Raw genomic sequence first — 23,211 nt, 5'->3', positions numbered from 1 at the left:
GTAAATATATCATAGGCCCATACATATTGCAGGAGTGTGCATATTCACCAACGGTACGTCTTCAACACATAAAGTAACCAGAAGTTTACTTAATAAGTTGCTTGTGTAGCAAACTCAACAAAGCAATGAATCACGGAGCAGTGCCTCATCCTCACTGCTGACAGACGTTGGTTCAAGCCTAATCTTGTCTTCATCAGCAAACTTCTTCGCAATCTCGAGAATACAAACTGAAGACATGTTAAACGTAAACTCGTAAATAATTTTTCTGCTTGAATATTAGTCTTATGTTCATATAATTATGATCTGTACCACATTTGAAGATGGTTGTAGTTTGGTATATACTGACAGGCGTTTCAAATTTCCTTACTACCCTTCTGATGGAGACGGTACGATCCTCTGAAACTTAGATCAGTATCTACCAGACTAAACGATGCAACATCAAAGAAGACAACCACCTCCATACTAGTCGCTGGGAGAACCTGAAATCTCACCTGTATTATGTTCCATGAAAAGGAATATTTTTTAGTACAAAGTAACCTACATAATGAAAGTAAGTCCTGAAATTTACTGTACGCTAATTATATATGCATATGCACTGTGAAAAATATTCTTTTGTATCCAGAAGCACATGTGTTAAAATGAACGGAAACCTGTCTTGAACAAAACAATTTTCGGTGTTCCCAAAGATTTTTTATGTGCAAGTTTTATGTATAACAATATGTGGAGTACTAAACTGTTTTTATAAATTTTATGTACAGTCCAGGTGTTAAAACATCGACGTCTTCTTCCGTCTTAAAGTGCAAGGACGAACTTGACCAACTTCCGAAACGTCGAGGTTTCAATTGTGCCTGGACGATGGCTAAAGCTCCCGCCCCCACAAAAAGCAATTTAACACAGTGTGTCGCACAAACGGCAGAAACTCTCCAGACTTCAATATGTCTAGTTTCTTTTACAAGTATCTATTTTGTGACAATATCATTGTAAACGATGGAGTTAATTAATGAACGTCCTCTGCATTTGTTTGATGAAACTGCTAATTGAGGCAATCAGTTTTCCACTAACATGAACAAACTAATTTGACAACCCTCGAGGTATCCTGTAATTACACGGGCTTCATAGCAAGCACTAAACATGTAGAGTTGACAACCTGTAGGCTACTATAATTGGTAGTTAACAACGTTTGAAAGTTCGATTTCGTTGCTTCAATAAGAAGACAGTTTAATAATATCTTAATAGAAAGTAACGAAGTTTGGTAGAATACTGTACAGATTATATGCAGTCCGCTTCTCATCTCCGAACTGTATGACAGGTTTCTGTTTTTATGTTTTTGGAGGGCTAATTTAAAAGTTACAGTGAGAATTACATTTTTCCTCATACCAAAACAACCCCAATTTTATGTATGACCAAATCGAATACATTATCAGTTTTCTTAAAACAGAAAATAGTATGTAAATTTGTACCGATACGTTACAAAATATTAATTACATTCAAACCTAACTAATTAACAGTTTTTTCCATCACTGATCCTCACAATCTCCCTCACGATTAGTTTGAATTACAGCCTCTCACTTTCTTCTTGTCTACCAAGTGGACGTTTTCCAAGAGGTGTCTGCAGCAACATTTTGCCTTCATTCCATCTCCTCCTTTTTCGCCTCTTGTGCAACCCGTCGTAGATTTTTTGATTTCACAGTAGTAACAGTACTGGTTAACTTTTACCTCTCATTACGGCACACAATTTTAAACATTTTCCGATATATTAAATATTCGAAATGAAAGGACAAATAACGTTATTCTACGCAGTATTAAAATTTCAGATCGATTTGAAGTAGCTGAAATTTCAGGTTCTCACGGAGGCGTATAGTAGTAGTCTCGTAGAAATTGACCAACGTTTCCGAGGTTATTATTGCCTCCATCATCAGGGCGATGTGCATTAAGAAAATATCTGCAAACTGGAAAACAAATTTTCAGTCTTCTTTTCAAATTACGTGTTATCAGTGCTCAAATACTACAATATAAAGAAAATTACAGAATAATCGGATCACAAGCAAGTCGACAACAGGGGAACAGAGTAGCACACTCATATCAAATGACGAGCAATCTGGCGAATGAGGTCACCAACGAAAGGACGTGTTTCAAACCGATCAGTTGACACAAACGGGATACGTGAACAAGCAGCCATTTGTATGTACAATAACTACGGATATGTCAGTAGAAACTCACTCGCTTTGGACACTGTTATGTAGGCCAGCTGATCGTTATATCCAACGTCAGGCAAACGAGTCGAACTCGACATTCAGTATCGACGTTTGTTCAATTGTGAGTTTTCTTATTTCACCGCTCCCAAATTATGTGCTGAGACTAAGACTCCAAAAGTCACAGGATCAGATTTTTCTAGACGTTTCTTACATTCTTGATATAATTTCTAGGGTCGTACTGTTTTTGATCATTATGCACGTTTACACTATATTTCTGCAGGACATATAACATACATTAAAGTAATAGGAAATGCATACAGAATTTTAATTGAAAACCCTGAAGGAAAGATACAGTTTGGGAGACATAAGCTTAGATGGGAGGATAACATTAGGATGCGCTTTAAATAAATAGGCTCAGGGTAGGGACCACTGGCAAACTATCGTTAATACGGTAATAAATCTTTCAGTTCCGTAAAAGTTGGAAAGCTTTTTGACTAGCGAAAAATAAATCTTTTCAAGGTGGACTCTACGTATTGATATCAGTTATGCGGTAGAATTTAAAAAAGTTATGGTACTTTCAAGTCTTTAAAACCTAGTGGTTACTTATTTATTAATTTCTGTAAATGATATCGTCTCATTTAGTAGTTTTAGCTCTAATACACACAGACGAGTGTACGTGTCTTAGCGATGTTGCATTCACAATTTGGAGGAACCAAAGAGGCTACAGGAGAAGAAGGAACATAAAAATGACGAGGAACGGGCAGATACAAAATGGATGGGAACAAGAAGTGAAAAGAGATACAGACGGCAGGAAGGAAATGCATAAAGAAAGAAGAAAGACATGGAAGACAACAAAAGAGCGAGACTTAGTTAGTCATTACTTCAGTGCATGTGGATTCTGATAGAAATTACATCACAAACTCCTTGCTGATTCAATTTTTATGGCGTCACATATTTTACGTTCCTTTACGACGTCTGCTATAGAATCTCTAAGGTCCAAAAGTTATATTACAGCATGTTCCACATAATGGATGAGATGTGGATCCACTCTTTAGGGAAGGGTATCAGGTAGTTTTATTGCAAATGAAATGTTGGATTTCAGATTGCAGTTTAATGACGCTATAAAAGCTTAATAGCCCTTTGAATGGTCAAAGTTTAACTATGGAGGGAAAATAACACTCATTCGTTACTCTGAAGAATACTTGTAAATCTACTGAAAGTATAACGAAGCTAGTAATGGTGTGGAGGAGCTCCGTATGACACAGCAAACAGGTTTGTTTAATTATTTTTGGACTTTTCCCATCGTTCAGGTCTAATGAAAACCACGTTTAAGAAATTGGTTCTACTCGAACCTGGTTTGAGACTTGTTCAACCAGGTAGCCCCAAGTTCCACCCACAGGCTTTATTATCAAATAGTAATACGAAAGACGCATGACATCTAACGTAACGTAACGTAAACTAACCTAACCTAGCCAATCAGGAATATCTGTAGCTCCTATTCATGAGAGCTATCCAACGGTCCCAGTCCTGAACCAAATGAACCCAATTCATATGCTCAAACCTTATTTACTTTTGATACATTTTAATATTGCCCTCTCATTTACGCCTAGTGCTTCTGGGTGGTCTCTCCTCTTCAGGCACCTAAAACAATCTTTTAAATATACAGGATGAGTCAAAGGTATGTTTACAAACTTTGTGTGCGTGTCCCTGTATCAAAAGTAAGAAAAAATGTTCCTATGAACATGTGTTCGCAAATGCTTTTTTTCATTTAATAGCCAAAAATAAGTTTCAATGTATGCCTTTATTGCCAAGTATAAGGACAGGGATGTTTCTATATAACAGATGCTCAAAGGTTTGTCCTCCATTCTCCACACATGCCCGAGCACGACGTACCCAAGACTGACAGATTCGTTCGTACACACCAGGGTTTCCTCGAATCATCTGGCAAGCATTCTGTACACGTTCCCATAGATCGTCATCATTGTTTATGGGAGTTGCATAAACGACGGACTTCAAGTGACCCCATAGATAAAAGTCCAATGGAATCAGATCCATGACCTCGGTGGTCATGCTACTGGGCCACCACGCCCAATCCATCGCTGAGGGTACAGTTCATTGAGATGATATCTGACGCAATGGGACAAGTGTGCTGAGGCTCCGTCGTGCATAAACCACATTTGTCTTCTTGTATTCAGTGGTACATCTTCAAGGAGACGTGGCAAGTGTCTTCTTAAGAATCGCTGACATGAAGGTCCTCTTAGATGTGATGGAAGCATGTGTGGACCAATAAGCATGTCGCCAACAATTCCTGCCCAAACGTTAATTGAAAATGTTTGCTGGAAGCTGGATTCACTTTGATATAAAGCCATTCATTGAAATTTATTATGGCTATTATTTCCAAAATGAAACATTTGCCACCCCGTGTTCACTGGGGCATTTTTTCTTATTTTTAATCCTGGAACACGCACACAAAATTTATAAACTTACTTTTGACTCACTCTGTATTGCTGATCCTCACTTCACATGGTAGGCATTTCAAGGTTTACGTCACTTAAAAATCTCAAGCATTCTGTAATAGAACCTTGGCTGTGGGTAAGATGTCTATGACGCCACGTTACGTATACAAGCATCTTTCTTCCATTGGTTGTCTGTGGTGTTGACAACGCCTGCCATCGACTGAGTAGCCTCAGAGACCTACTTGGAGCATGAGGATCTACGGAATGTCGAAATTGTTGACGACCTAATACATTTTGTAGGGCGCATCACAAAGCAGACGGTCCATAGTTCACTCCATGTGGTCAGTCTGCGTTATTCATTCCAAAGTATACGCTTCAGCTGTTACGGTGGCTTCATAACAAAGGCACATCACTCGTCTATTGTTCGCATGCCAAAAGGACCAATTTACAGTCGTTTCGAAACTAGTAATTCATAACAAATTGTGAAATCTTTTTTTTTACTGTGTGCGTATATATTAAGTTCCGTTTTTACACAGTTTCCGGTTCAAGCGCTGTAGCGGTGACAGAAGAAGACCCGCTTTTCGGTCGTCCTGCCACGGCGTGAACATGCTGCCGCTTACTGGCATGCTTTTGTTCATGGGTAAGTACTGACAAAACACTGTGGTTGCTTGTGCATAAATCAATGAGAATTCATTCTTAACTGATAAATAAAAAAGTACTTTTTGAGAAGACCCCAGTGAAGAGAAATGTGATCCACAATACACAGTGTATAAAGTTCAAGTCGTTTAGAAGTTGATGATGTATGGCGATCACATAGTTTATTTTCTGTCTCTCTCCATTTAGTACAGATAACGGTCTTGCAACTTGACATAAAAAGAAATCCCACTTCAACAACGTTTCATGTAGTATTGACAAGAAGTTCCCGACTGACGGGTGATACTGTAGTGAGCTAGAAATAAACAAGGTAGGATTCTGGCCATTCGTTCAACGCCCGAATTTCGAGAGGTCTACCATTCACTTTTACCTTGCATTATCTGTCCTCGTTAAAGCCTACGTGTCCATTCTGAGTCAGCGTTCCAAATCAAAAATTCATTCTGGTTTCATTCATAAATAACAGAATTCTCATCAACTGCGTTCAGTTTTGAATTTTATTTCGTTGTGATTGTCACATAACCAATAAAAATGATATCGGCGGAACATATAGAATGCATGGAGATATTAGAAATGAGTAAGAAATTTTAGTAACAATACTGGAAGTGAAGATACCGCTTGGGAGAAAAAGGAATGGTTCGGAGAAAATGTAAAATGGATGTCACGGCCATAAACGGCAAGTAGGATCTTGGAATTCTGCTCGCGGTATGGATGTGGGCATTCTTTTGTATTGTGTTGTCTAATGCAGGCAGAGACTCTGGAATTGACTAGTTCTTACCTAGAGATTATCACGAGATACGTAAAGTGTTAATTGTTTAAAAATTAATTGTGAATAGAAACGTGCAGTTACGGTCCCTGAGAAATGTATCAACACATTTGGAGGGAATTAAATTCTTCAGTTGTCTCGCACACGTTCTGAATGGACTTTTTGTAGCACCTCTGCGAGTTTATGCTGAAAGTTATAGCTAGGGCTATTCAAATGTTATCTTTCTATTCAACGTTCATTTTGAACAGACGTTCTTTGTGCAGATCGGCAGAAAGGGCAGGAAGTAAGGAAGCAGGAACCTGCTGTGGGGGGGGGGGGGGGTTCTAACATTTACTGGTCCGGTAAATGTTACGTGTCACAGTCTACCTCCTCCCAAATGTACACAAAAGAGTGTGTTCAACCATACTACATGATCTGAATGATCATGTCCCGAGTATTACAATAACATACACAAAGACGAATTTATGATGGTATGTGGGGGCATACAAAAAGCATGTGGGAGATAAGAAATGCATACAGAATTCTCTTCGGAAAACCTGAGACTATTCGGGAGACATAAGCTTAGATTGAAGGATAATATTAATATGAATCTTTTTTGAAATGGGGGTTGAGGACGTGAACTGGATTCAACTGGCACAGGATACGTTCCATTTGTAGACTCTGGTGAAAACAGAAATTAACTTTTGAGTGTCATAATAGGCAAAACATTTCTTGGAGAACTGAGTGATTATGAAGCGAAATTTCATTTTTAATACCCACACTATATTCGCTAACACGTATGTAATGGTTTAGTTTATTAAAATATCTTTATGTCATTATTTAATGTGTGTATACATATTTTTGGGACACTTTGTACATAACGTAAATATGCGTATACTCGCTGGAACGTTGTGGAGACCTTATTTATTTTTCACGACGCTGTGGGTGGAATTTTGACACAGGACCGCAAGCAAGTTTTAGACAGTTTTAGACGGCGTAGCATATATCTGTAATATAGATGCTGCTGCTATGCCAAATATACACATTAAAGTGACCTCCCCTTGTTCATGTTCCAACAAGTTAACCTTATCAATGTTATGTAAAATTACACCGCAGAGATGACACTATGGTAATGAAAACTCGTTGATTTGCAGTAGGATGACGGCCACTGGTGGTGGCCTATAATTCATTAAGGTTTTCTCTGTGTCACAATAATGAATAATAGAAACTGCAGCTTGTTATGGATTTAATGGCGATGGAAAGAACCGAGTTCTACAAAACAGCATACTCTTTGATCCAACAGAAACAAGAATGAAAAATTTAGGAACTGTAACCAAAAAAATAAAATATACGGTGTTCGGAGAGATATGTGGTTCGAATCTCTGCCATGTAAACTTATTCTACGATATGTGATTTCTGCAGTCGAATCATTATTATTAACTAACATAAGAATCAATCATACAGATTACAAACCGAAATTCCTGCTAACAGCAGTACTGATTTGGTTAACACTTCAAAACCGAAGCTAATCTAAATAATATTTCAAAATTTGGTTTGTTCCTCAAATAAAGCACAGCACGTCACCACGTAAATATAAAATAGTTACCGACTGTTAAAAATACGTGGCACATATACTTACCACTGGGTTTTAAAGAGTTAAACTACGCAGCTGATATCTGTTCGCTTTATAAAGCCCAAGACAAACTATTGTTAAATTACCATAAATTTGGACACTCCCAGTATGAAATATAGTTAGAATAAATGATCTTCCCCTCCCCCACACAAGAAAACACAATTTCTGGTTTACAATTTTTAAATAAAATTAATAAGTTCATACAAATTTAAGTACATATTCCAGTGCACAATTTCGTGTCAAGGATAAAGGCTGTGAGATCGCAAATCAAACACTCATTTGCATGTAATGTGGACATTAAGAATCCTCAAAACTAGTGTTTTAATACAGATGTCAACTTTGCCTTTTATGCAATGCTTCCTGTGCTAGGTTATGTTTAACGTAGTTTAAAGAATTAATTCAACGTTCAGAACGTACTCAGTAATCAGTGCGACCTTAGGAAGTCGGTGAGAAAATAGTGAAGGTCAATGTTTTACTCGAATCTGTTGTTACTTCAAGGTCAAGGCATCACTGAGCTTTTCACGAAGTGACTTCTTAATATTAACTGAAACTAGCAAAACATTCCAGGATGAAAACGCAAATGTAAATCACGTACAACACTCCAGTTTCAATGAACGTTCAGTACGGGACAAGGAACTTAACTGTATTGAAGATTTATCTATTAATACGTAAGAGAGGCCAAATTGATGAGACACTAGTCAGTACATATTAATATATTTTCAGACTTTCCTTACCTCTTCAGAGTTGCCTGCTTCCTCCGAGAGAACTTGCACGTTCAAGTCGTGGGATAATTTTCACGTTTCTGTCAAATTTTATATTCACATTTCTCCATTTATAACATCGTGTCATTGTTAAATCAGTAAATTTAACACATAATAATAGCAATGATAATGAACTGGAAAGAAACATTAAGAAAATACATGGTCAAACGAGCGACTGAGGCTTTCATTTTAAATGTTTTTTCGTTGTGGTTTCAATAAACAAAGACTGAACGAGGGAATATAAACCGAAGTATGCAGTTATAAAGTTAATCAACCTTGTAGAAATAGCTTTACCAGAGATGTGGACATAGTCAAAATACCTCGGCTTCTTAATCGGAAGGGCGATAGGATGGATTTTACCACTTCAACATTGATATAAAGAAACTCTAACGAAAAAGCAATTAAGTTCAGTAATGGCTCTTGGGTTCACACACTTCAAGAAATAATGACTGGCAGAAATCGTTTCCTATTATTTTTGTGCACTTATTTCGGCTTCACCAAATATTTCTGTTTTTACGAAAATTAAATAAAGACAAACGAGAGAAAATAAGAACTTTATGGAAAATGTTAATTGCTAAATATTAACAGAATAGGACACTTGAGGGGCCTCAGCGCAGGCGGGAGATGAATATTAAAACGGATCCTATAGCAATAAGACCTGAATATACGAACTTGTTAACGATAAGATCTAATTGCGTGTTTCTATTGTAGCGAACTTTCGATTGTATATTAAACGAGAAATTATTAGACGAATGGGTTTCTTGAGTTTTGTTTGTACTCAAGAATAAATTAATATCAAGGTGGATATAAAAATCGTCACCTTCTGCCAACTGCGTTATCATTCAACACACCTCAAATTCTTCCCGATGCAGTGTAATGAACGAAAGGCTGTCTCATTACAACGCGGGGCGGGATCAGGTTCGAGATTGATCTGCCTGTTTTTCTACGGAAATGGAGGATAGTCGCGAAAGCCCGTGACGTAGGGCGCCGAGAGGCGAGGCCTCTTGACGTCAAAACAAAACTGAATTGCGATGTTTCATTGTTATGTACATTGTTATCTGTCTGCCCGCACTCGAGTATTAATCAATACACTTAATTACCTTGCGATTCTTAAGTTACTTAAGCAGTCTACATTCTTCAAAGTGAGATTTCAAGTTCTCACGGTGGCGAATATAAGAATGACAGTCTTCAGAAATGTGTCGTGTTGGCTGGTAGAGAGTGATCGAAGTTTCAGCTTGCCCTGATGATGGACACAGCAAGTACCTCTGAAATGTCAGTAAATTTCTACGACGCTATATTGCGCAACATCTCAGAAGACATCAGTCTTCATGTTTACCACCAGAGAACGTGAAATATCACGATCAACGTTAAGTTACGTGTTGGTTGCTGAGTTTGGCCAGGTAAAAGCTCACCACTCCAAATTCGAACGGAGCAAATTTCGATCTATCAGGCCGAATATCATGATTGCGGTTTCTCACTATCTGCCTTTCTATTCTGCTACGTCGATTTCAATCAGAGAAAAAATTTATAATACATTACGTAACAGACTTCTTTCTTAATCGTAGCACCAAATTTGGGTAGCTGCGGTGGGCAGAAAACTTTCGGAGTTATTAATTTTAAGAAATAACGAGTTGTTTTACAAATTATTTTAAATTGATATAATTGAAATACGAGAAGGCCGAATATTTTTCGTTTATTCAACTGGACAAGAATAATGATACTTTATTCCATTGGTGTGCATTTTTCAAAGCGGATTGTGCGCGCTCTAAATGGAATTATTTAATTCTAGTTCAGGGACACCGGTTAATAGCTGGATTTATGAAATATGTTGTCCATTGCACACGAATGTAATTAGGATTACATTTATTGTATGATTTACGAGCGCCACTGTCAATATATAATGCGTATTATATAAACTAGGTTTTTTGTTTCTTTTCGTTGATGCATATCTAGTTGTCATTATGGAAGCATACAAGCTCTCAAAAATGTCACTAGATGGCAAAACGGTCTATTTTACAAACGCTGTTACCATTAGTCAGACTTTAGAAGTGCTACTAATATAAATGACAAGAACGTTAAAAATGAGACAGTAGGTTTCTCCGAAACGTTGGTACTGACCTAGAAATGCACACGATGTTACTATCCAAAACATTAACGTCAAAATCTTAGCCACAGTGAAAATCTCAATTATCATATTTGCAGATAAACTTTAAATGTTATTCTAAGTAATACCAACGTGAATGCTGTAAGTTTCGAATATTTACCAACACAGCAAAATGAATATAAACAAAGTTCTCGTTACTAACTCGCCATGCCTGTAATGTGAACAAGAAATTAGTCGTGTGTGTAATGTCACGAAGTTGCTGTTGGTTTAAACAGAACCCCCCCAAGTTACGAACCCGTTGCACAACAAAGTTTCATCAAGTCTTCAGAAGATGGAGGCAGTATGTTCCTTCGAAACGTTGGTATCCAACTATTAGTCTACACGACATTCCTACACAAAAGACCGACATCGACGCCTGCGAAGTCTGTTCAGATTACACGCGTTACAGACATGTCGGAGAAGTTGCCGCATAAATCAGGGGTTCGCTGAATATGTGAACAAATCGTACACTTAGAGGCGGGGAAATAATCTCTTTGATAACTTTAGCAGCGTTTTCATGAAATGCAAGAAGGTAATGATGAATAACGTCTAAAAAAAGTTGGGACTTTTGTATTAGTGGGCTATATTAATGACTTTGCGGAGTATGCACCATTTTAAAACGCAACCTAATAAAAATAACGTATTATAAGGCATAAAAATGAAATCGGAAGCAGATCCACCGTCTTGTAATAGACACTCTCCCAATCTGCAATGTGACATTCAAGTAAAACTAACCCTTTTTGCTAGGCCGCTACCCACGCCACTTCAGCAAATGTGCTGGTGCGAACACGAGCAGAACGTCTGTCTATTGTCGAAAATTAATTTACATGAAAATAATTTGGTACTGTCCACGAAGCATTTAGCTATCCGTGTATCCTGACAAGAAAATACTGAATAAGACAATAATACAAAATTTGGTAACAAAATTTCGAGGCATGGTAAGTGTATAGCATTACCGATACATTAACCTCTACGGATTTCTACACTGGAACATATCGGGAAAAAAACTAAAGTTAACAAAGTCAATGCGACAGAATCATTGAAAAGTTGATAGTCACTCAGACAGCCAAGAGATCCCCGCCACTTTACCCAAAGGAGATCTTTGATTCCAGTCCATACCCTAACATCCTCTTCCTTAAAATCCATTTTAATACTATCTTCTAATTTACGTTTTAGATCTCCCAAAATGTTACACACAACTCCTTTCACTAAAAACATCTACCCCATTAACAGCTCATACAATTTTCTAAGGAATAGAAAACCTTGCTTTGCTTATGTGATAATTACTACTCACTTAAGTATTTTAGTCCTCTGGAAAAAGAAGTTGATAAAAATAACACTTAAACAACCAGTTCCTACCGCAGAGAAAACATTACAAAAATTAATTGGTTGATTGTGTCTAAAGAAATAAGAATAATTTAAAATATATAATAAAATTCAGGTCAATACACAAACTTTATTTAGATGTTAAAATTTAAAATTTAAATGTTAAAATTTAAAATTTAAATTTGCGCCATTCATCACTATAACGATGTTACAATAGAGCGCCTTCATTCACTTCACTACACGTTTCGATGCAAAGCATCATCTTCAGGTGTTGTCTTTTAAAACTACTTTATATTATAATGCATGTCTTTCAATATATTCGTCCGTTTTGTTCATTAATATATTGAAAGACATGCATTATAATATAAAGTAGTTTTAAAAGACAACACCTGAAGATGATGCTTTGCATCGAAACATGTAGTGAAGCGAATGAAGGCGCTCTATTGTAACATCGTTATAGTGATGAATGGCGCAAATTTAAATTTTAAATTTTAACATTTAAATTTTAAATTTTAACATCTAAATAAAGTTTGTGTATTGACCTGAATTTTATTATATATTTTAATCATAAAACACAAACATGACGCATGTAAACCTTAAGAATAATTTATTAGGAGAAAAACATTTAATACACTCTGTGGAAAATATGAAGACTTAATTAAATATTGATTCAGACGGTACACATAGTTACCACCGTGTTTAAAGTCATTACATCTCATGCCCTTATTATTATGTTCAGCAGAGCTACTTAGCATGTCTAGACGCTGTAACAGACTCAGCGTAGCTTCTCATTGTTCGTCATACCCACTTCAGTTACAGCAGACACCCATTTCTCTTTACATTCATCCCATTATCAGCACATTTTACATCTCCTATTCCCGCTTCTTCCTTTTCTTTCATGTCACTTATTTTGCCTGCCTTAATTTAATATTTTATTCTACACAATGATTCATTCTTCTGCAGGCGAAGCTGTCGTGTCAGTACGAGAGCTGCTACATGGAATTTTGAATGGTTTAAAGATTGATGCTTCAGTTAAAGCAATAAGAACACCGCGTAAGAGTGTACAGAGGCGTATGAATAAAACAGCGCATGTCAGAAGAAAAATACTAATACAAAATAAGTAATGAAATATCATAAATGCTTTTCATTCACGGGCACTTCAAAATAGCATTATTTTGGCCCGAAGTAAAATCTTCACCCCTTATTGGGTCGTTACTTATAAATGAGTAAAACGAAGATTGTCTTATGAGAAGATTGTGCAGGTACCTACATTTCAGTTCGTAGTTCAGTCCAAGAATATTCGAATACGTTGATTGCAGTCAGGTATGAATAGTGACCAAGCAAAGGAAATTAAATTAGTAGGCCTTGTAGCACACACAGAAGATAAATATGTACAAACTTAGTTGAAAAATCTCAAGGAGAAAGACTACTCACAATGAATATTACAAATATTTTATTCTTATGAATATAATTTTAAATTCCGTACAAAAGTGCAGGAATTTTATTATTTTGTAGAATCTCAATTTGTCTCCTTCATTACTTGTATTTTATACATTCTTGTTTTTCTTAGATATGTCTTAAAGTGAATTTCAACAGAGTATTTGTATAAGAAATAAACGAGACTGTACCATTTTTCATGAGGGAAATAATATATCACATTTATCTGTTACGATTCATTTCTGAAGGATCTGTTTTAATTACAGCGAACGCGGCTTTGGGCGGATCAGAGCCTCCTACCGAGGGTTTACCAATAATTCAGTTTAAACTCTACACGAGGTCAGTGAGAATTCGTGTCAACAAGCTTAGATAAAGGAACATTGTTAAGCACAAATTTATAAGAATTTATAACACAAGACGCTAATTAGAAAAGTCTGTTTCGCAGGCAGAGCGTCCCATAAGTCAGGGGCCATAACAGGTTGTTATTTGACAAATTAAGAAAAATTATAACGTCCTAAAAATTACATTTTCAATCTTAAGTGTAGGATATTTCTATCTAGGACGAACAGTAACGGGGCTACACTCTTTACATCATCACAGTAAAACGTTACGGTGATGTTACCAAGCTTACATGAGAGTTCGATAGTCACCGCGGTTTTCCTGGTTTCGTTCACTTAGTGTTTCCTGTAGTACATGTGTCTCATTCAATACTGCCTCCCCCACTATGGAAACACAATCCTCCTTCGCCGTCATGTTAACATGGCAAAATCACTCGACAGAGCCGTAAGTTTTTACAACTGATAATATAAAGAGTGTAACGCCATAACTTGTCCTAGGTAAAAAATTTAAACACCTGAGACTGGAAAAACACGATTTAAAATAAATTTTACCTCGTTATATATTTTTTCATTTTGCAAAATAGCAAGTTTTCTTATAGTGGCGGGCTTTTGAGATAATTTACCCCTCTTTCCGTGCTACAAACGAAATACATCGCTTTGAAACATCCTTTCATTCCTTACACAGCTTTGATGTGTGAAGGATTATCAGTTAAAAGAAACATGTTCTATCCATATTAATCACGATAATTTCATCCCCCTAAATATTGCAGACAACCAAATTAAAAATGGAGAAAGCGATAGACGATTTTCGGTTATCTGCCCTATAAACAGGCTCCTGTATGTAAGCATTTTTAATTTGCTTCTTTCCTGTTTGATGATAAAGTTATTTTTGTTATTTGGTGTTGGCAATACTTTAGCCAAAATAATTTTGCTCATACTTATACCCAGACAGAAGAGCAAACAGTGTCTTGGAACCTTCAGAGCAGATAATTATCAACCACCACCCGCAAATAAATAATGCATTGTATTTCTCTCTCTTCAGACACTGTTTTTTGTTTGCCTCATTAATGGAATGCACACATGCGCTTACCTTTACTGTCTAAAATAAGGTGCTCGTTTGTCTTGTCTCTTGAAACAGGAAGAGGGCCTGGAAACAAAAGAAGACGAAGTTACCAGAGTTTCTGATTTAAACAAAGCTTTGTTGTGAAATATAATGATCGAACGGATGGGAAAAAATTACAGGCAACCGAGTAAATATAATTCGGTATCAGCTGGATTTTGGGCCCGGCATATTGGTTAATTTAATCATAAATTCGATTAAGAATGATGAGTTGAGGTTATGTTTAAAAGATCTTTTGGCGATGTCTTTACTTATGACTGTATCGAACGAAAAGTGTTAATGGACATTTCAATATTCACTTATTCTTTCGAAGCCAAGACCACTTTTATTGATCCATAGGACACAGCACGTTTTACAAACAGGTTTATTGTTTCCTGCTTAGAATAGTTTTAACTTCGTAACTCTAACATAGTACTCAGTGATATTACTGCGCTTGCAGAAATGACAGACACGACCTCATCGTAAACTCTTACATTTTACTGCGTGTCAGTAGCAAGAATATCATCGACTTGTGACAGAAGTACGTCGTTCTACTGGTGATGAAAGTATAAAGTGTTCAAATGGGTTGAAGATTCCTGAAATGTTTTCTATAAATACTGACAATGACTGTTTGTTACTCGCTCAGAACACAGATTTTCAGATATTTTACAGAAGTTTTCTACTTCTAGTCTGGCCTGATTGAACGTAATTTTTTCCGAATCCCTTAATCTTATCACATCTCCTACAACGTCAAAGAACTTCGAATGTAAGGCATAACAGGCCCTCACTATGATTCGAATCCCAGTTTAAAGTGTTATAAATCCTTCATACTCACTCACCGGGCTCAAAAACATTAAAAGAACGAAAAACAGTATAAAGCTAATATAAAACACTAACCCTTTTTATTATCCTTATGACAACGTTTCAGTTTAATTTTTTTCTTTTTGAGTTGTGGTTTAAAATATAAAGCGGCCGTTTATTTCGCCGTCTTACCGGCCCCACGTCACCTTACATTTTCATTGAAAATTCCTACAACAAGAAATAGGAAATAAAACTGACTGTACAACACACCACGTGCACATAAATAAAGAAAAGGGAGTGGCTAAAAATAATAAGAGGATACGGAGGAAAATAAACAGGCAGAGAAAGGGCGAAACAAAGTGAAATGCAATGAAGAAATAAATAGTCAAAGATATAAAGGTAGAAATATATATAAAGATAAATAAATAAAAACTAAAGAATGAAAAAGATAAACCCGAAGGTGTAGGCTTCAACGTAGTTTCTCGCCTCAAAATCATTTCTTGGAAAATAGAACGATGTTCATGGAAAAACCCCGTAAACGTTCCAACAAAAAAATAACGAATTGATTAGTAAGAACAAGCCTTGTTTTCAGTGGGACACATGCTTACTTACGTTCGCTACTTGAAGTTACACTGACGGAGTGTTTCTTTGTTTACCAGGAAACATCCACATTTCTCCCTTCACCTGGCAGAGGACGCGTCCAACTTGACAATGACGGATTTCAATACGGACACCGCCACAGTAATCATCGTGCATGGATACACAGAGAGCCATGACAGCAACACAGTGCAAGCAATTCGTGACGGTACGCTCCTAAGTTCCCTGCTTATGCCATTGGCAACTGCTCTTATGCTTGCGTCGAGACAGACAGACAGACAGACAGACAGACAAGAGGTGTTTTAAAAATGCTGCAGAACACGAAATCGTCCGTCAAAGAACTTACCTTGTGAGAAATGTGAAACGAACTGCAAAAGTAAGACTGAACTTAAGAAAATTACACAGAGGCCTTCATAATTTGAACTTCTTAACAGAAATTATTACGGTGGACAAATTAAAGAGAAAAAGGAGAGCGGGGTATGAATGTGGGAAACTACAAACGCATACAAGATTTAGTAGAAATGTTTTATATTCAGAAGTACCTGAGTTCGAATGCCAATTCAGCGATCAGTTATCTCGACTAAAGCCTTTTTAAAACTCCATCAAACCCCTCTAAGCAAGTACCTTAAAATAATTCACGACCCTTCCATTTATTTCCCAGTCTGTCATTCGATACTGCACAATATAAATATATATATATATATATATATATATATATATATACACAAATTTTCTACGAATCCGAAAACGTGTGTAAGATTCCGTAACACACTGATTTTTACTGTGAGACGTTATTAGCACTTTGCCCAATCTGCTGGACAACCCATTGTCTGTTGTCTACAGCTGTTCATTCAATATATTCGCAGACGCTCTCAGTACCTGGGGTCCTTCTCCTCCAACCACAACCTGTAACCCGAGAACAAAGTAGCAAGGGCCCCACTTAAGATTGCTATAAGACAGGCCTATATAAAGCATAATTAAATAGATCAAGAAATACATACAACTAATTTTACGAGCCTTTAACCATAAGCGTTACCTCTGATCTAACCACTTCTTTTTCAACCCGCCAGCCTACTTGCATGCGTCCGATCTGAACGTTGTGGTGTTCAACTGGTGGATGCTGGCGCGTGGACCACACTACGACGTAGCAGCCCGGAACACAATGGAAGCAGGACGCAGGCTGGCCAACTTCCTGGACAGTCTGATACGAGAAACCCAAACAACTGCTCTTCGGGGGTTGCACATCGTGGGGTTTAGCCTGGGAGCACAAGTGGCAGGAATTGCAGCCTCGCAGTTAAAAACTGGATTGGTGCCCCGCATCACTGGTTTGTGCTCACTCTCTCTATCATACTGGCAAGGAATGTGCTCACTGATATGTTCCGAGGCCCAGCCACCATCTGCACTGTCGTCTGATACCTCATTTACTTCTAGCATTCAATACAGAATTGCCTAAAATTCAGATTCCAGTTTCTCACGGCGAAGATTCCGAAGGTGACTCTCTTCTGGGATATTGCACCCTACAGTCTGGTAAGAATTTACCGAGGTTTCAGAGGAGTTTACTGCCTCTATCATCAGGGCGATGAGTATGCCGCTCTCGAATTTCTACCAGACTGTGCGGTTCAACATCCCAGATGTCAGTCATCTTCAGGTTTTAACCTAAACAATTTGTGTGAGCAGCTCTGGATCCAGCTAAACCAAAATTCGAGATCAGGACTAATGATGAGCGCTTGGATGCTGGCGATGCGGAGTTCGTCCAGGTGATCCACACTGCAAGTGGCTTTCTGTCCTTCTTGGAGCCCGTTGGACACGCAGACTTCTACCCAAACGGCGGCAAGGCGCCCCAACCACCGTGCTCCGCCGAGGAAGGTTAATGCCGAAGAACCGAGGTTCTTCTCAATTCTTGGGCTAGGCCACGCAGACGGTCGCTTTATCCGATTGATAAACTAAGCAGATGCCCAGGGCTGTCAGATGTAGACTTCTCGCAGCGCCAGCGTCGTTAAATAAACTATTAAAATCTAAGTTAAATAAGCTCAATAGACATACAGGCAAAGTGTCTCTGGACGAAATAGCCTGGACGAGTTTTCATTCACAAAAATGTTGTCGAAACTTCCTAGAATTGAAGTAAATTATTGGTATACTTCTCGGTATCTTTATATATTCTCCACATCGATAAATTTTTGAAATTTAAGTCGTAATATTAATGAGTAATAATACAATATAAATAATTCTTATTACTACGATTACGGTCATGTAGTTTTCTTCACACTAATCGCGAAGAACTTAATCCATTCTACGGAATTCTTTGCATCTTTTCGAAAGATTTTAAAGGGTATCCGTAAATTCTTCTTCGCTATCATTATATGTTACAATTTATTCTTATTTATTAAAAATAAAGGATGGGAAAAGTTTAAATTATTGCTTATTGTTGTTGCAGTATCCGTAGACATAAAATTATTTATTCTGCCTTACGAACAGTTCTGCTGTGACGCCAAGACCCATTTTTCTTTGCAGCTTTAGTCTGCAGTCACCGTATGGCGTGTACGTACTTCGCCGAGTCAGTGTACAGGCCGTTGGCATTTCCAGCCTCTCTCTGTGACTCATGGAACAACTTCAAGCAAGGAAAATGCCATGGAAACATTAAAGTCTTCATGGGTGCTTTCGCACCAACGAGGTATATTGTCTTTTTCTTCCATTTTAATCCTTACTGTGTGTTACTCATTTCTGCATCACATCTCTGAGTGGACAATCCAGAGAATGTAGAAAATTGGTAATAAAGGTACGTTTTATGAAACTGTGAGGAAGAAATCAGAATTTGGAAGCTTCTACGCTTGAATCTATGAACAATGGAAACATATGGAAACATATAGAAACATCATCCAAGCTACGTAAAACTTTTAAACATCTATTCTAAAAAAAATCAGTATTTCGTTGGGGTCTTGATATCGGAACGTTCGTGGAAGATAATTCAAGACCATCTACTTGTCAAAGATGAGTTTACGTCGGAAGGAACAGTTGGATCATACTCTTGTTAAACAATTATAAATGTTCTTAAGATCTATAAAAATATCGTTTGCTTCAGCTGGACGTAAATGCGTATTTACACAACATTTAGAAGTAAAACTGAACACTGTACTTATACGATTCAGTATAGAATACAATTCAGAAATTTCCGGTTAGAAGCACATACTTTATTTTTAATTTTATCTATCACACATTTAGTAAGAGTTTCTGCATGTGGGATTAGCGAACCGCAAGAGCTCTGCCTACACATACGAGAACAGGAAATGGATTTGAATCCATGCCTCCAAGGAATTCGATAATAACCACCCCAACTTCAGTGAGATTTTAAAACGCACGAACGCGCTGATCAGGTACTATCTGTTTTCCGCTTGTTTATTAACATGCATGCACAAATACACATGCACACACATTACATGTATGTGTGCACACAAACATATGCTACAATTTCATATATGTTCCTATATATATATCTATACCTTTTGTATTTATGACGTCACACATTCTGGTATACGAGAATGTGAGTTTGTTCATGTGTCATTTATACGTTATTTGGACACAATCTCTTAATGCAACATAATATTATTTCAAATTAAAACAGTGATGCCACCAAAACCGCTCCTATAACTTCAAACACTTCAATTCCGTGGAGGGGTGTAGGAAAGCAATAAAATTTAGTCTGTTATTTGTACGATTAAGTTTGTATTCTAGAACACGCTGAAGGGAGGATTTAGAAATAAAAAGAAGAGGGAAAAAATAAAATTACACAACGGAACGCTTTAGATGGTAGGATATTATTAAAATGCATCACAGAGAACAGGTAGAGATAAGTCTGTAAAGTTGCTGAGACAGTAAATTTTTGTGTTCCCAGTACAAGGCGAATACAAACGCTCAGAGAACGTGTTACGCCACTCAGTTTTACAGCAGTTTTATTTACTCACATTACATATGCATGAGTTCGTCTGAAACTGTTTTAATATTACAGCGCAAGAGGAAAGTTCTATCTGAAAACCAATTCCGAGGCGCCTTATGGCGAAGGTCAAGGTGCCACAGCTGCTGAAGATATTTCCACACCCTCGCCGAACTGCAACAGTAGTTACGCGACGGATATAAATAGCAAGAACTCACTGGGCTCTGAGAATGCGCCACGGACTACCCAATATTTTTCCAATGGACCAACAGATCCAAGCATTCAAGTTAATAATGACACTCACGTCTCAAAAACTGAGAGAAAAGCAGCTGCCACTAGCCCGTTTTTGTCAATTTTTATACTTCTGATAGTTCTCTTCGTTATATTTATTTTGGTCCTATCCTTAAATGTAGTGATGGTTTACTGCAGGTGGGCAAATGTAACTAAGCAAAAAAGATCCTTTAATTTAGCAAGTTTTTAGACAGCGCAGCCGTGAAGCAAACTTAATGCGTCATGGATCGACCAGACTACGGAAGAGCATTCGCCTCTATAGTTGTAATCCGAGGTCTGAACCTTCTTATTGTATTTGCTCAATTTTAACACTATTTAGCACATGTTACCTGACTTTTATACTTGCAAACATAATACAGAAACCCAGGAACCATTTTGTCTTTATCATCATAAGATTCCGAAATGGAAATGTGTTTTGTTTTTCTATTACTCCCGAAAATAAATTATTTTAAATGCAGCTGTCCGAGAAACTATACATTCCCCAACAGCAACTCGGCTCAGTGGATTTATTTCGTGTTGCGAATTGCTAATTAATTGCAGACATGCCACAGTATATTTAAAATGGTGCTATTTGATATACTGTTTTACTAATTAAGAAATATATCACTGATGAAATGTTAAGATGAGACTAAAGTATGGACTGTAGGAGAGGATATTTGTAGATATTTTGAATGTCCTATTAGTAGTATAATAAGGATTCCACCAGTTGTGACTTGTAGAATAAGATGAATAAACATCAGCATTACTGTAGCAGAAAAATCGGTAAAGCAAATAAAACTGAAAAAATCCAGATAAACGTGACTTATTGAATAAGAGAAATACTTCCATTTTAATGCGTTTGCAATCACTTCTAATTCTGTTCTATAATTAGCTTCGTTAAATATATTCTAGAAGCCCAAATACGAGAGGCTCAAAGTTCCCGTCTCCGCCGTGAAGAGCTAAAATCTCGCATGCGCAAATGCAGTTCTTACAACAACTGTAGGTATGTAAGTAGGACCCGGTTGACAACAATCACTTATTTACATAGAAATAATACCCTCTACCTACTATTTCTACTTGCTTTTACTATGTACAGTCTGATTATTTTCCACGGAGCATAAATTTCGAAACAAAAGCTCTCTTACAAGTTTCAATATTGAAAATTTATGGCAAATATATTGTCGAAAACAAAAATTAAAGAAAAAGCTTTCTTTCGGAATACTGCAAATCTCCATGAACATGCCGACTACAAAATTAGAAGTAGCGTAATGAAAGCAGTTTCTTCTCTGAAATTTGATTTGATCTGGTTTACTTCCCCTCCTCTGCTTATGTAAACAATGGAAACACCACGGAACACGCAACAACTCCATTGCCCCTATAAAAGTAATTGCAGTTATCAGGGAACGTAGGCGAAGGCAAATAATAAAATAAATCATCAAGAAAATTAAAGAAGGAATACACTATCAACACTGCCATCGATTCAATACTTTTGACAGCCCGAAAATATAATCCCCTGCGGCAGACATCTATTAAATTAATAATTGATTAAGGGCTGAGATAAAAATATGCCACAAGGAACGTAATTTAATTACTGGCAGCCCGCCTAAAATACTGCGTTCCTTTGGGGCATAGGAATATTAAAATCGTCATATAATTTTGTTTTTTAAAATATTCAGTGCTGTGTCAGATACATTACTATTCCTCAAACGAAAACAGCTGTCGGCCAGGTACAGGCCTGCACTGAATTTCTTGCCACTAGAGGGTGTTGTGGTTGTCGGAATCCAAACAGAAAGGAGCGAGGGCAATTAATTATCTTAACGTTATTGTTGTTGTTGTTGCATTGGCGAAATAGAGGGACTGATTATCCTTAGGGCGATACATCGAATTTGTAATCCGTAGGACCTCAAATATTCTCTCAAGAATTGTCTAGTCTTGGGTATTAAAGCCTCTTTCCTGACTGGGGAACAATTGCCCGGACGACTGACGCTTATAAATATTTTTCATTACGTTCGGTTCAGAAACTCTGCCCATATGATTCAGTGACGTTAAATACTGATGGAGTCTTTCGACACATCCCATGTTCTTGAAACAGAACTTAAACGGCCAAAGTAAATCTGTTTCAAAATCTGTATCTCTTATCATTTATATATGGGTTTTTATTAGATGTTCAATAGCACGAAGAGAATCTGTATAAAGGCTTTGACGGTTTCTAATACGTTATTGGTTATTTTAACGGCGCTTTTAAACCGAGTGTAACATGGAATAATATGATGATCGTAAATGCTAATAGAAAACGAAGCGATCTTAATCCATATCAAGGCACTACTATACCAGCATTTCATTGAAGACGCTGATGAGAAATAAATCACAAATAATCTGCCTCGATCTTTCAAGGTTCAAACCTGAAGATGGTGGCAGTATGTTTCTCTTAAACGTTGGTATCCATCCACAAGTCTGTACAGCGTTTGAGGTCAGGACATCAACATCGACAAGAATTATAAATATTTTTATAATTTGGATTCGATTATTATTCTGTGTTAAAAATGCTAATCTGTGCCCCCAACTACACTGGCTATGACAATACGTATTACAAATCGTTACAATGAACAAGCATTCCTTTCTAAATCTCATTGAAGACTTGAATATTATAATTAATTACCAGTGATATCCAATTTTGTGTAGTGACAGACTGTTCGTCAAAACAAAACAGAACAACCTTTCATAAACATTTGAACAATCTGAACAAGCAAAGAATTGCATTACTTTATGACGTTCTGCGTCTTCACGAGCCGCTCATTATCAATGAAGTCCTTGGCAAGGCAGTCGAGGTC

At 37.1% G+C, this 23,211-nt stretch overlaps 2 protein-coding genes across 9 annotated transcripts in view; one reads left to right on the top strand and one right to left on the bottom strand.

The window, feature by feature from the left end:
* LOC110834051 (GTP-binding protein Di-Ras1) overlaps window positions 1–23,211 on the bottom strand; it is a 138,323-nt gene that overhangs the window by 9,982 nt on the left and 105,130 nt on the right. For 4 of the 7 annotated variants that reach the window (XM_022072829.2, XM_022072828.2, XM_022072830.2 and 1 more), the window contains one exon: window positions 14,776–14,832. The exons of 2 other annotated variants lie outside the window; for them this stretch is intronic. The gene's annotated coding sequence lies outside the window, so the exon portion shown is untranslated. Of the gene's footprint in view, window positions 1–14,775; window positions 14,833–16,197; window positions 16,291–23,211 lie in introns of those variants that run through there. One more of the 7 variants, XM_022072831.2, reaches the window with a different exon arrangement.
* LOC110834049 (lipase member H) lies at window positions 4,779–21,401 on the top strand. 2 transcript variants are annotated; one of them, XM_022072820.2, is made up of 7 exons: window positions 4,780–5,291; window positions 13,614–13,686; window positions 16,245–16,390; window positions 17,253–17,507; window positions 17,860–18,048; window positions 18,694–18,853; window positions 20,186–21,400. In XM_022072820.2, the coding sequence occupies exons 1-7, from the start codon at window positions 5,258–5,260 to the stop codon at window positions 20,589–20,591; spliced, it is 1,263 nt and encodes a 420-aa protein (XP_021928512.1). In that variant the 5' UTR covers window positions 4,780–5,257; the 3' UTR covers window positions 20,592–21,400. The 2 variants fall into 2 exon arrangements, with proteins under 2 accessions (XP_021928516.1, XP_021928512.1); XM_022072824.2 differs by lacking the exons at window positions 13,614–13,686; window positions 16,245–16,390 and having other exon boundaries at window positions 4,779–5,291; window positions 20,186–21,401.

This window comes from Zootermopsis nevadensis, unplaced genomic scaffold (genome assembly GCF_977971745.1).
Source record: "Zootermopsis nevadensis isolate Lab colony 2312 unplaced genomic scaffold, Znev_1.0 Znev_ptg000017l, whole genome shotgun sequence".
Taxonomy (NCBI): Eukaryota; Metazoa; Arthropoda; class Insecta; order Blattodea; family Termopsidae; genus Zootermopsis; species Zootermopsis nevadensis.
This window is presented reverse-complemented; position numbering and strand designations above follow the sequence as displayed.

Bases quoted from the DNA above. Each gene is read 5' to 3' on its own strand.
- LOC110834049 (XM_022072820.2), top strand. From the start codon at position 5,258: ATGCTGCCGCTTACTGGCATGCTTTTGTTCATGG. The intron at 16,391-17,252 runs GTACGCTCCTAA...TCAACCCGCCAG, and splicing joins AGTGCAAGCAATTCGTGACG to CCTACTTGCATGCGTCCGAT. The intron at 18,854-20,185 runs GTATATTGTCTT...TTAATATTACAG, and splicing joins GGTGCTTTCGCACCAACGAG to CGCAAGAGGAAAGTTCTATC.